Raw genomic sequence first — 14,669 nt, 5'->3', positions numbered from 1 at the left:
CTCTTGAAACTTTTCTGTACGTCTCAAGAAATTGCTTCAAAATTGAGAATTGCCCACACAGTGCTTCCCCACCATGGCAAGCGGCTCTGGGGAAGGAGGGCGGAGCGTGTCCAGGCACTGAGGACAGGTGGACTGGCCACGACGCAGTGGGAATTGTGTGTGAGAGCCACATGGCGGCTGTGAAGTGCAGGGGAGGCTCTGGAGAAGAACCTCCAGAACACGGAAATAAGGCAAAAGGGATGACTGTCCTTTAAATGTCCTAGCAGAGCCTTGCGTAGGGATTCTGATCCCCTAAGGGGATGTCCCAGTGTCCACTCACTAAACTATTGGTTGGGGCCCCGACCCCCCTTAGAGTCAAAAATCCACTCAACTTTTGACTCCCCCAAATCGTACCTACTAGTAGCCTATTGTTGGCTGGAAGACTCACCAAGAAACAATTGATGAACACACATTTTGTCTGTCTATGTATTATATACTGTGTTCTTACAACAAAGTACGCTAGAGAAAAGAAAATCCTAAGGAAGAGAAAATACATTTACAGAACTATGCTGTATTTATTTAAAAAAAAATCCACATATAAGTGGACCCATGCAGTTCAAACCCGTGTTGTTCAAGGGTCAACTGGATATACCACTCTCTTCTCTACTCCATTTATTAAAGAAACAGTTTTTTATTTTTTTTAAGATTTTATTTATTCATTTGAGACACAGAGATAGAGCATGAGCAGGGGGAGAGGCAGGCTCTCCGCCGAGCCAGGAGCCCGATGTGGGGACTCGATCCCAGGACTCTGGGATCACAACCTGAGCTGAAGGCAGACGCTTAACCATCTGAGCCACCCAGGTGCCCTAAAGAAACAGTTTAATGAATTAAATCTTTGACATGCCCTCATTTCTACATCTACATGGAAATCTATTTTAACTTTCCAAACATTGCCCTTTGAAACAGTGAAAGATGATTTTCTTAAGGCAGGAGCGCACACAGAGAAAGCGGTTGCTTTCAGATCAGCACGTGGAATATGCTGGGAAGGCAGGGCCCTGGGCTGCTCACCGAGCTTGTCCACGCTCACTCCTTCTGCAGCCGCTCTCTCCAGCTGGAAAAAGTCATAGTCAAACCTGTTCAAGTCTTCATTGCCTCTCTCTGAAGGAAACCCAATGTAGAGGTAGGCGCTGTTGGATCCCAAGATAATGCGGTCCTAGGGAGGAGACAGGTGGCTCAGGGGAAGAATGGAGGCCAGAGGTGTGGGATCAGCCTGCCCCAGGGGAGGCCAAGGCCCCATGCCCAGTCCGACTGTGTTAAATCACAAGACCTTCACGAGTTCCCCAGACAGGGAAGAGACCCATGAACAGGGAGGAAGAGGTTGGCATCTTGCTTTTGTGTGTATGCTTTCATTTTTTCTTCGGTATCCCACATCGAGCTCTGACTCAGGAATCCCAGTGGGGACCAAACAGACCTGGGCCCTCCCCTCTAGGACTTTATAGACAAATAGTGTAATAGCCTGAGAGAGATGCCTGAATGAAAGGGTGTGCTTCTGCAGAAGGGACGAGGGACCTAATACGTACTGGGGATCCGAGCAATCCTCTCCCGAGGTGCACTATTTAAGCTAAGACGTCAGGGGTGGTAAGTTTCACCAAGGCAGAGAAGACTGCTGCTGAACAGAGCCTGGGATGTTTTGAACAATCAAGAGAAGGTCAGTGTGACCTTCGTGCGGAGCAGTGAGGCTGGAGGAGGCGGAGCGATGGGGCCACTCACACAGGTGTGGTCACTGAGGATTTCCAGGAGGGCGGGGTCTACCCCAAAGAGCTTGTCTAGAAGGTTCTCTGTGGCTACAGTGTGGGGAATGTGTTGAAGAGGGGATTGGGCCCTATGGTGCTGAGGACTCAGGCGGGGGCATGGGGAGGAGATGGGGAGCCCAGGCTCTTCGAGGTGCTACAGTCTCTCCCTGTGGCAGGTTTTTAAAGAAGTCTAAGCTATCACAAAACATTAGAGCTGGAAAGGGTCTTGGTGAACTTCTAGTTCACGCCTCTCTGTTTTGTAGATGAAGTCCAGAGAAGTGAAGTGACTTGCCCAAGAACACACAGCGAGTTAATATCAGATCTCCCAACCCCAGGCTGTGACCGTGTCTGTCGTGACCGTAGCAGAAGGACACGGGGTGGTTGGCGCCTGTCGAGGACCCCCATCCTAGCTCTCGGGTTGGGCTTAGGGAATTCTGTGACCAGGCGGGAAAGTTCACCAGGTGCTGCAGCTTCGTCTTGGTCACGATGGGCACCCCATTAACGACAACTTTGCATTTGCTGTGTGGCGTGACCGTCACTTTCCCATCCAGATTGGTGAAGGAAGCGTGTTTATCTGAAATTCTAGAAGGACAAGAGTTTGTCTAAGGAGCCACAATAATGATGACTCTAGCGAACAGTTCTGATTGTTTGCCCTTTCTCCTGCTTCAGTAAGACCTCCCGCGGCCGCCGAGTGGCAGGAAGCAGTCTGGGGCTGTAGCTCCCGGGGCTGCAGGGGGAGAAGCAGGTGCAGAAGGACAACAAAGCAATTCCTTTACCAACAGAAGCACACGGGCTGAGGGCTGAGAGCCACAAGGAGTCCGGACAGGCTGGGTCATGGCTAGAGTCCTCAAGAACTCACAGGCCAGCAGGATTGAGGGGCGGGGGGGAATGAAAAGCAAAGCTGTTTCCAAAGGGATGCCGGGGCAGGCGGCTACTAATGACTGATAATAGTGTCCATACCACAGAGAAGTTTAGATCCATTTCTGGGTCTTATTATATAAATCCAGACTTTATACGCTAAAGATTTGGGGGATCGATGTCAGAGGTGTCAGAAATTGGCTGCCCCCTAGACATTATCTGTGTGCCCTGAATGACCAGCTTCTTAACTCTTCTAGAATGTTCCTCGACTCCTTGGCTGTCATGGAATGTTCTGAGTGTCGAGACACATGTCCATCCATACTGTTTGTTTGCTTGGTGCCCAGGGATGCTGTGGGAAAGGTTTTAACCTCAGATCCTCTTGAGTTCAGCCATTTACAGATCTGTGTAGGGTCCCCACAGGGAGTGGTCACGAAAGACGTGAACCACTTGTGGGCTCTCTTTTCACTCTTTGGCCTCATCTACTTATGTCCCCGTGTGCTAAATTCTCATACAGTGTCTAGCCACTGGCCTTCCCCTTTCTCCCCACATCGGAGCCAAGGAGACAAGGTGGGCGCAGCAGGAGGGATTCCAGTGAGAGCTTGAAAGCCCTTCCAAGGCTTTCTTCCCTAAGCCCTGGAGTGGATCCTGAGGACAGTCTGGTACTTTCTTGTTCCGGGTTGTCCAGCAGGCTTTGTGGCCTGGCCCGGCGACAACCAGACAAACACTGAGATTCTCCCGTGGGCTGACTGACTGGTCACAGCTCATGCATGCTGGACAAAGATGGTTCGTGTAGACTTACCCTAAACCTTGAAGAAGGATGGCATTTGACGCAGCCCGACCAGCGTCACACAAACCTTGAAAAGAATTGGGATAATTGGTCTTCAAAGTTTGTCAGGATTTGACCTGGACAGGGATCATGTCTCACGTTTGGGCAGTGCTATTTTGTCTCCAAGAGGATCGTGCGAGGGGATTTTGCTGCTAGGATTTTCAGTAATAAGTCCTTGGACACCACCCTGCCTTAGGGATAATTGTTTTACGTTCTGCGCTGTTCTGGTGGGATTCCTAACTTTTTTCAAATTCCACCTTATTGGTGGGAATTCTGGAGGAAGAAACTGTTTCGTCTGGGCCTTGGGAGATGCAATGAAGCCTGGCCACGGGGAAGGTCCTGGTCTGTGAAGCTCTGTTTCAGTCCTGTCACTGACCCCCAGACAAGGCCCAGAGCACAACATCGGCCCTCCTGGGGGGCTGCCCCCCACTTCCATCCCGCATGAACCCTCTCCTGTCCGGGGGTGTGTGTAAGGCCAGGGTGCAGAAAGCCAGATGTTACTATAATACCGATGCCATTTTCCAAAGTTTGAATAGATAAAAAAAATGTGGTATACACATATAATAGACTATTATTCAGCCTTAAAAAGGAAGGAAGGAGATCTGACACCTGCTACAACATAAATGAACCTTGAGGACATTATGTTCAGTGAAACATGCTAGTCACAAAAGGACAGATATTGTACGATTCCAATTATATGGGGTGCCTAGAATAGTCGTAAGTGCAGCCCACTTACGATCTGATACTGGCAAGGGCAGGGGGTTATTGTTGAATTGGGACAGAGTTTCAGTTTGGGAAGAAGGAAGGTTCTGGAGATGGATCGGGGTGATGGTTGCATAGCACTGTGAACACACTAATGTCCCTGAACTGTATACTTAAAAATAGTCAGCATGGTGAACTCTATGTTACGTATATTTACCACAAAAACAGAGATTCAAAAGAACCAGAAACATGCTTGTGAAGCAAGAAGCAAGGGCAGGTGCAGAGTGAATCAAGAGGGGTGAGTACCAGCCTGAATGAAGTACTTGAGAACACCCGTGAGCTGTGGGTCCTCGTTGACGTTGAGAAGGTGAGGGAAGGTCTCGGTCATCTGCCGCTCCTGGAGGAGACATGGAGAGGTCCTAGGGCCTGCACGCTCAGGAGAGAGCAGCATTCCTGTCCTATCCACTTCGCACCAAAGCCATTTGTCTATACATCCTGTCAAATCGCCCAGTAAAGCGAACCCGGACGAGGAAGGCTGAGTGGGGCTGGGGGCTCGACTGAGCAGGGGTGAGCCCCTTTGGCAGGTCGGCCATCGGGGGCCTGAGTTTATCTGGACAGGAGTGTTGCAAAGTGTAGCCCGTCTCCAACTCTGTTCCCGCTTCCTGGCTGCCCTGCATCGACCCCTTCCACCCTGACTTCTACTTTCCCCCCGAGTCCCCCGCCATCCCGACGCCCCAGGCCAGTGCCTCACCTGGCTCATCCTTCCCTGGGCCTCCACTAAGCCTTCTCCCCTACATCTCATGCTCCCCCGTCCTGCTGGCGAGCTCACTGGTCATCAGACATTGATGACAAAATGGGACATGCTGTAGGACTCTCTCTTGGTCACCTGAACGTGTTTCATCCCTGAGTATAGTACAGATTGGTCTTGGACTTCTAGAGGATCAATAGTCAATGAGAACCAGACTGTATGGTGCAGGCACAAGGAAAGCTTTTAAATCTTGGAATTCTGATAAAGAGTAAGGAGGGTAAGAAGCTTTGCCGTTGTTACTGTCCACACCTCTAGAATCCTTGGGCCCTAACTCGGCCTGGCCTCCTGGTGCTGCAGACCCTGCCTGCACTAGGCTCCCCTGGCCTGAGGCTCACCCCTCTTCCAGGCTTCACGAGCCTTTCAGAAGCCCGGCTGGACCTCCGCCACCACTCCCAAAGTGCTCCACATCTGGCCCCTGACTTGGGGTTCATGCAGAACCTGTGGCTTTGGGGGGCCAGGTCATGGCGGGAGTGTGCTGTGGATGGGGGACCAAGAGGGCATCTCCCTGACCCACGTACGAAATTCACATCGCAGCCCATTTAGGATCTGATACTGCCAGTGAATGACAGGGTAGGCACAATATGTCCCCACAAGACAGTTTGTCGTAGTCCTCAAATTCTCCCTGAATGGTAATTATCAACAGCCTCGAATCTACCCTCAGCCTCACTCATCAAGCCTCTTGGCTTCCTTCCCTCTTGTCCCTGCCGATAGCATTAATGTAAGTCATTGTCACATCTCCCATACTACATGTTCACTGAAAACAGAAGCCACTCCCATAATCCACCTGGCCGCAGCTCCCCGTGGGGCCCGGCCTCTGCAGGTGGAGGCAGTGAGGCTCACCTGGGTGATGGCCAGATACTGCTGATGCCACTCCTCCCGAGCCTGCTCCAGCTGGTGCGCCCAGGTCGGCTGGCCAGTCTGCGGTCTGGGCCCTGGTTCTGCCAGCGGGTAGGCCAGCCGCTCTGGAAGGGGGAGGCATTTTCAGCAACAGGTATGCAATGTCAAGGGGGAGGAGCAGAATAACTAATAACCAGCTGAGGCATCGTGAGCTCTTCTGCTGCCCCCAGGGATTAATGGTGAGGTCGGGGTGCTGCCACTAAGGTTTCTGGAGAGTTGAACATCATTTAACTGCATGAGACCATTAGTAGAATAAACGACAGATGGCCGCCGTGCAATTCTGGGAAGGAAAGTGTAGTCTCGGTAGAAACCATGACTTCGGAATAAAAATGGCAATAAAAATGAGACTGAAAATGACTCTCCAGGACGGGCAGGGCCGTTATTTCTTACAACTGCATGCGACTCTGCGTTTACCTCAAAATAAAGTGTGCTTTTCCGAGGCCAGGGCCAAAATGTTCCTAGAGGCTGCCCTGGCCTGGGCTAGGGCTCCAGCGATTCCAGGCAGGTGTTCGCCGCCCCCCGACCAAGCCTCATGCTGAGGCTGCAGCCGGTCCCTCCCTCCATCCTGCTCCCAGCCTGACCTGGACCGGGCACTGACTCCAGACTCAGTTTACCTGCCATCCTGGAATTTCCACGTGTGAGCAGTACTTTGTTGTTCTCTGCCTTTGACTCTCTCATCAGCGTCGAGGTGTTGACCACGGCTTTGTTCTGGATCTTTTTAGCCCTTCCATGTGCAAACATGAACACACACTCAGGCCCTGGGCCCCTTTGCAGAGCACTGGCCGGCAACTGGCGGAACAGGAGCCTTTCAGCCCAGCTGGTTCCACTGTGTTGGGTTCCAGTGAATCGTTAAGGCCAGAAGGAACTTGAGTGATGTCCACCCGCTCAAATAAACATGAGCAGCTCAGCCGGGCCCACAGCCCGGCCCTGACACGTCCTGGGTCCTGAATGCACTTGGCCGACTGGGCTGACTCCACTAGTGGAAGAGTCTACACAGTCAGGGCGGCTGCAACTGTCCTAACTCAACCCTGGAGGCTGTCCACGCTGCTCTGCACGTGCCCCAGACGGGTGGGGGTCCTGGGGGTTAACTTTTTCACTGCCTCTAGTGTATTGCATGGGACATACTTACACTAACACACTGACTTGCTCTGCATCTGAAATTTGAGCTTAACTGGGGATCCTGTGTTTTTATTTACTAACTCTGGCCACCTTACTCCTTTCACTGAGGAGGAGAGGATCTCCAAGGCTTGGCGCCCAAGTCACACAGCCCGTGGCACATCCGGGCTCAGAGCCCGGGACTTTTGGCTACTGTTTTCTCCTTCCTCTGCATCACATAGTCTCTCACGTGAAATCTGCTGGCAGCAGATTTGCACCTGGTAAGCAGAGAGACAAAATTGACCCAAAGATCTGAGCTTGTGGTGCAGATGCTGGAAGAAATGTCTAATGATGTAACACGGTCTTGAGGCTGCACGAGGCAGGACACTAGTCTGTGTCCTTGAAATGCAAGGTTCCCTCCCTGAGCCCAGGCCACAGGGAAGCCCCCGACGAGCGGCCACTACTTGGTGGCGCAGTAACAGCTATGGTTTGGAGCATCTGCCATGTGTCTGGCACAGTTCGTGCCTGATCGCCTGTGTTCTTCACCCCAACTCTGATGAGAAATCACCTCCCTCCATATGGGATGCAGCTGAGGGCTGGGGAGGCCCAGAATCCCAAGGTCCCATCTGAACCCGATAGGTGGGTCTCAGTGGTAGATTCTCAATGTCCGCCACATAAAGGAAAGGAGGAGGGGTGGCAGCCTGTGGCTTCTACCCTCCTTAGAGTATCCCTCACCCCGTACCCTCATCTTTCTTAAAAGGGTCCGGAGAAGCAGGATCCAGATACCTGCCTTGAAAATCAGGAACCTGTCTGGGCTGCAGCCTCCTCCCCAGGCTAAGTGTGTAGACTTGCTTCCCAGCCCCATTGGACAGAAGGAAACTGGCGATGATGAACCCTCCCCGGGAGGAGATGCCGATGACCGCCAGGCCTACTCCGAGAGTATGATCTGTATGCGTGGGGCCTGGAGAAATGAGAATGAGCCTGGGGGGAAAGCTGCGGAGCGGGAAAGTGGGTGCCAGCCCGGGGAGTTGCCTCCCACATTATTAGCATAAAAGTCCTCTGCCTGCCACTCCGCGCTCCCCGTGGGCCATGTGACAAGGGAAGAAATGTATGAATGGCCATGCTATTTGGCAGGAAAATACAGGGAGGACAATGCCAATCACATCGGGGGATTGGCAAGCCCTTCCCCATCGGTTTGCACCCCCGGTGTCTTTCCCATGCAGAGCTGGAGCGACCGAGTGACAGGCTCAGGAGGGCCCCAGTTCCCAGGAAGCATTCTGTCTTGTCTCCTCCCGCACCTCTTTCCCAACTGCCAACCCATAGGGTAGAGGATACCAGAAGAATCTGGCAGATTTAGAACCGAGAGCTACTAGGGATAGTAAATATTCATACCCGTACCTTTCAGCGTATCTTAATGTGGACAAAGTTTCTTCATAGCAGATGTCAGCGGGGCTTATGGCTGCTATCTGTAAAAAATAGCCCTTTCAGCTTGTGTGATTTTAGAGGGTTTTTTTGTTGTAGATATTGTACAGCTAATGTTCATAGAATATCTTGTAATTTACAGTATTGTTCAAGCTTTACAAGTCGGAAAACGCACGTGACACATTTATAGCATATGCTGACCCCACATATACCCCCACACACACGACACACACAGCTCACAGACACCTCAGATACACAACACAAACACACGACACAAATTCACAACACACACAACAACACTTTCAAGGGAATACTGTTAGCATATCCACTTTAGAAATAAAACAAAGGAGGTGTTAAGATAACTGTGCCGGAAATAGGATTGGAGCCACAGAGGATCTGGCACTTGGATGTTGGCTTTGCAGAGATACTCTTTTAAGTGACCCCCAACTTCCTCCCAAACCACATCTTTCTCTGTTAAAGCGTCGTAGCGCCCAAGTCAGGGCCTTGCCCTGCAGACCTGTTACACTTGACTTTGTAGTCTAACATTCTGAGCATCTTATGGGCCCTTTTTTAGTCCAGGTTCTTGGGGGATGTGCCCACTGTGGCCCACGGGCAAACAGACAACCAGAAGAACTTTGAAATATTTTTAAATGCGTAGGCAAGATTCGGCGATAGAGAACAAGGATGTCTTCTGTGAATTTGGGAGAGCATGCACAGAACAGGCCAGGCAGTGAGCATTTCTCTCCCAATCAGGACAGCAAGCAGGAGGCAGGCAGAGTTTGCCCGGCTTTGTTCCTTCCCACACCTGAAGCCAAAGAGCACAGAATCCTGATTTTAACACATTCTACATTGTACCCACTTGGCAAACCTTCAGTAGTAAGAGTCTGGAGTCTTTGCTAGGGTGACACAGTTCAGCTCCTCTCCAGGTTAAACACCTGCCTTGTGTCTCACACATGGTCAAACTGATTTCCAGTCTTGCCCTGAATGACCCCTGATTTAGAATAGTACGACCTTATCAGTGTGATTTGAAAAATCTGATGTTTTTTCCTGATAATAATAGTATGTTCCTTGTAGAGAGCCTGAACACTACAGAAAAGAATAAATAAAAAACGAAAATGAACAATATTTGAACATTGTAATAGAAAGAGTTCCAGGAGTCACGAGCTAGGTAAGAATGCGCTACATAAATGCAAAGTGTGACATCATAGTACACTAAGCATAATTGTAACAGTAACAGCGACAACAACAGTAACAGCGACAACAACAGCAACAGCTAAATTGGTGTCACATGCTGTAAGAGAATCACTTTACCAAAGTCGTTCTGCTGTTCCCGCCCAGAGCTGGCTGGAGCAGTTTGGTCAGAACAGAATCTCTGTAGGGAACATGCAAGACTCTCTTCCCCGTGGCTGCATCAGCCAGAGCACTGAATGAAAAAGAAAATACAAAACAACAGATAAAAAAATATGTCAAGAAGAAATCTGCCTCCCTGGGAATAAGTCAGAAACACCCCACCCGTCCCCTCGTTGACCCCATAAACCCGAGGCATGACTCTAACTAATATCAATTAGTTGAGACACCTTCTGTGCGAGGATGCTGCAGCAAGACGGCTACCCACATGGGCCACAGGCTCCCTCCCTGCCCTCAACCCTGGAGAGACCATGACAGACAGAGGGAAGCTTAGATCTGAGGAACAAACATGCTTAATCATGTGAGGAAAACCCGGGGAGCCTGCAGGCTATTGTAAATCTGTGTATAAAGAAGAGTTCAATCTGAGGAAGAGGGCAGCCAGCTAGCGGTGGAGTAGGGGAGAATGGGGAGTAGGTTTAAGTCCTCTTCTTGCTTTTCTCTCCTACTGCTTTCAGAAGAGCCCATAAAGTTAGGACCCCATATGACAAGGCACCAGAGAAAGCATGAATAAGCAAATGGGCCAATCCCCACCCAACTCCAGGGGACCGCAAACACAGTGGTGTTGTCACTGACCGGAGCAGGGAGGAGGAGGGAGGCAATCCCATCGATGGGAAATTATGATCACAAGCAATGACAAGGAATTTATAGAGTTAATCTAGCAGGTTTGGAAAAGAGACAAAATGATCTTCTAGAAAGAAAGAAATACAGTAATTGAAACGAAAAATACAATGGACAGGTTTAACAGCAAGTTAGACACTGCTGTAATTGGAATTAGTGAACTAGATAGTTCAGAAGAGATTAATGAGATTGCAGCCTGGAGACACGAGACGGGAAACAAGCGAGGAAGGTTAAGAATCATGGAGGACAGTGTGAGAATATTTAAATGGTTTAATTGAAGTTCCAGAAGAGAAGAGAGAAAATAAATGGGCACAGACAGTACGTGAGAAGTAATGGCTGAGAACTTTCCAGTCCTGATGAAAATCACTAATCTACAGAGCTTTGGGGGCCAGGGAATTCCAAGCAGAATAAATAAATTCACACTCAAATGCAACACAATGAAATTGGAGAAAATCAAAACAAAAGAGTTTAAAAGCAGCGAGGGGGAAAGATAGATTATCCTCAAGGAAATAGCAATTAGACCACTGGCAGAAAACAGGAGACTGTAACCATAATGAGTTGAAAGAAAATTCTACACATCTGGAATTATATACCCAGCAAAATTACCTTTCAAGAATGAGGTGAAATAAATACATTTCAACCGAACAAAAGCAGAATTTGCCATCAGCAAGTGATCACTGAAGGAAATTCTATAGAATATATTTCCACCAGGAGGAAACTGATCTTAGCAGCTCTGAGGTTCAAGAAGGAGTGAATAATTTAAAAAAATGAACACTGTGGGGGCGCCTGGGTGGCTCAGTCATTAAGCATCTGCCTTTGGCTCAGGTCATGATCCCAGGGTCCTGGGATCGAGCCCCACATCGGGCTCCCTGCTCCACAGGAGGCCTGCTTCTCCCTCTCCCATTCCCCCTGCTTGTGTTCCCTCTCTCGCTATCTCTCTCTCTGTCAAATAAATAAATAAAATCTTTAAAAAGAAAAATGAACACTGTGTAAAATAGAAATAATAATGTCTTTGGGGTTAAAGAAGAATAGAATTAACATACATATCAACAATTACAAATGTAGGATGGAGATCCTTGTATTATTCAGGAAGAGGATGAAGCATTTATTAATATTTAGACTTTGACCAGTTGAAAGTCAAATATATTGAATTTTGGTCTATGACAGAGGTAGCGCAGAAAATCCACTGTGGAAAGGAGAGACTATTCAACAAGTGTAACTGGAAAAATTGGTAATCTATAAGGAAAAAATAATGAAAAGGACGCCTACCCTACACTACACACAGACGTCAACTCCAGATGGATAGGAAATTAAGTGAAATGTAGGGAGATAACTTTTGGACTCTACTTTCCTTAAACAAGACACAAGAAATGCAAAACAAAAACCATTACCATGATTTCTGCTCATCAATAGATACCTTAAAGTGAAAAGACAAGCTACCTGCTGGGAGAAGATATTTATTATATACCTGAGGAAAGAGTAATACAAAATATGTAAAGAACACCTAAAAGTCAATAAAAAGACAGTAACTGAATAGACTGAGGCAAAACATAACAGGTATTTTGAGAGGAGACATATTGCCAGTAAATGTATCAAATGATGCTCAAACTTGCTAATAACCAGGAATATCAAGACCATGGTAAGATGCTCAAAATTTCTAGTAACCAGGAATATCAAGACCATGGCAAGACCATTTAATTAGTAAATATCAAGAAATGTGACAATACTAAGCCTTAGAAAAGATGTGGATCAATGGGATATTTATTGCTGCTGAGAGTATAAATTGGCTCAAACGCTTGGAAAATAATTTGTCCCCACTGTCAAAAGTTAGGTATTGCCAAAAAAATAGGTATTGCATACACCTTACAAATAATTCAACAATTTCAGTCCTTTGTCTATACTCAAGAGAAACTTTAATATAGTGATACCCAGTGATTTGTACAAGAATGTTCATAATAGCACTGTTTATAATAGCAAATAACCAAAACCTGGAAACAACCAAAATGCCAATCCAACAGGAGAACAAATGAATAAATTGTGGCATATGCCCACAATGGAATTCCCCACTACATCATAATGAAAAAGAAGTAACAACTTCTACTACAACAGGGGATCTCATAAACACAATGTTTAGTGACAGAAGAGAGGGCAAATTAGCCAAAGCCACACATAACATGGATACATATTGTTAATAATGTTGGATCAAAAAGCCAATCCCAACAATTCCACTACTGGGTGTATCCTTGAGGGGAATGAGAAATTGTTTTCCCCAAAGCATATGTACAAGAATGTTCATAGCAACATAGCAACATTATTCATAGTCAAAACCTGGATACAAACGAAATGTCCATCAATAAGAGAATGGATAAATGAATTGTGGTATATTTTCTACAATGGAATCCTACATAGCAATGAAAAAGAGCTGATACATTACATGAGAAACATGGCTTAGTCTCATAGATACAGTCATTTAGATGAAAATCAATACAGTTAGGCAAAACCAATTTCTAGTGGCAAAGGTCAACTTCTTTTGGTGGGTGTAAAAGCTAGGAGGAGGGTACAAGGGAGCTTTCTGGGTTTTGGAAATGTTCTATATCTTGAGCTGGGTGGTAATTACATAGATATATACATATAAAAATTCACCAAGCTGAACATTTAAGATTTGTGTACTTTATATAATTTATACTTTGATCACTTAAAAAAGAACAAGATCCTAAAGATAGTATAATATTTTACCCTTTTTGTACATTTCAAAAATGAGTGCCACTAACTAATAATATTCACAAGTGATAAAATAAGAATGGGTGAAAAAAGAAAGGGAGCAAGGGACAGAGAGGGGATAAGCAAAATTCAAGATGGTGGCTACCTCCAAGGGGAGCATAGCACAGAAATACCAACTATTTCTTGGGTTGGGTGGTGAATTTACTGGTGTTTTTAGTTTTATTAAAAAGCAATAAGTTTAAAATAAAATATATAGGAGGACCAGGTATGAGCCAATGAATTCATGAGTGGGTCATGAACCAAGGGCTATGATTAATCTGATTTTTTAAAAATTTCTGAGGCCATTTTTACGGCAGAAATAAATACCCATGCACCGATTATTTACCTGATAACATTTCCTAAATTGGTTAAACTTAAGTTAACTCGTGATCCTTCCTTCAGTCTGTCTCCTTCAGATCCTGAAGATTTCTGCCTTTCACTTCCTGCTAAATCCACCAAATTAATACTGGAGTGCTTGGTGAGGTCGCTGTCTGGGAAAACCTATAGGAAATCGCCACAAGTCATGCTATTAGAGTGGTAGCAGGCTACATATAAAGTCAATCTAGTTCACACTTTAAAACATTTTTTCTAACTGTACATCACACTCAAAATTATATATTAAAATTTACAAATTAAAAGGCTACCTTCGGACCACCTGGGTGGCTCAGTCGGTTAAGCACCCGATTCTTGGTTTCGGCTCAGATCATGATCTCAGAGTTGTGAGATCCAGCCCTATGTCAGACTACCTGCTGGTGAAGGAGCCTGCTTAAGATTCTCTCTCTCTACCTCTGACCCTCCACCCCTGCTCACTCTCCTCTCCTCTCTCTCTCTCTCTCTCAAAAAAGGCCATCTTCTTTACAATGACATTTCACATTAATACATCATCAGGCCCAAATGTCTCAGTTGCTCCTTCTCAATTTTGCAAAGCTATTTCCAGTGGTATATTAGGTACCAATTACTGCTCTAGTATTTCTGTGATCAAACGTTTTAAGTAGAAAATACTGGGAAATCTGCAAAATAAGGAAATGTTTGGAACAGTGTGGTCATGCAGGGAGGGGAAAAGAACGTAGATTTTAGAATGTGACAGATCCCCTTGCTGGTTACATGACTGTGAGAACTAGCTTTTCAGAATTGCAACTGTCTTAGTTGAAAAACAGGGATCACAGCATATTATTGCGGTGTTAGGAGGGTAAGAGATAAGAGAAGTAATGGTTCTCACCATGCCCAGCATACAGTAACAGGTGTTAATATCATTACTGACACTAATACGCAGAGTGTAATGCTAGATCCCTACACATATTTTTTCAGTGGATTTCTTCCCTTGCCTCTAAAACATCAAGTTAAAAAAGGGCAAACCATATATAAAGTTTATGAATGTTACTAATGTAAAATCATCTGAATAGTACTTAAAGTTTATAAAGTTCTTTATTCTTTTACTTTAAAAAAAAGATGTATTTATTTGAGAGAGTGTGCACGTGCACGCGTGAGTGGGGTGGGAGGGGCA

The 14,669-nt window shown here is 46.7% G+C and overlaps 1 protein-coding gene across 1 annotated transcript in view; it reads right to left on the bottom strand.

Annotated features, from left to right (window-relative positions):
* Positions 1-3,338: 3,338 nt before the first annotated feature.
* Positions 3,339-14,669, bottom strand: part of LOC116622694 (kinesin-like protein KIF28P) — a 45,506-nt gene continuing 34,175 nt past the window's right edge. The window contains exons 6-12 of the mRNA XM_032389250.1: positions 13,512-13,666; positions 9,692-9,803; positions 8,357-8,424; positions 6,478-6,587; positions 5,807-5,928; positions 4,465-4,555; positions 3,339-3,484 (exon numbers count right to left, since the gene is read on the bottom strand). Of these exons, the coding sequence (XP_032245141.1) occupies positions 3,426-3,484; positions 4,465-4,555; positions 5,807-5,928; positions 6,478-6,587; positions 8,357-8,424; positions 9,692-9,803; positions 13,512-13,666 (717 nt within the window). The 3' untranslated portion in view covers positions 3,339-3,425. The remainder of the gene's footprint in view (positions 3,485-4,464; positions 4,556-5,806; positions 5,929-6,477; positions 6,588-8,356; positions 8,425-9,691; positions 9,804-13,511; positions 13,667-14,669) is intronic.

Source organism: Phoca vitulina, unplaced genomic scaffold, assembly GCF_004348235.1.
Source record: "Phoca vitulina isolate PV1807 unplaced genomic scaffold, GSC_HSeal_1.0 scaffold54, whole genome shotgun sequence".
Classification (NCBI taxonomy): Eukaryota; Metazoa; Chordata; class Mammalia; order Carnivora; family Phocidae; genus Phoca; species Phoca vitulina.
Note: the sequence above shows the minus strand (reverse complement) of the source record. Positions and strands in the feature narration are given on the sequence as shown.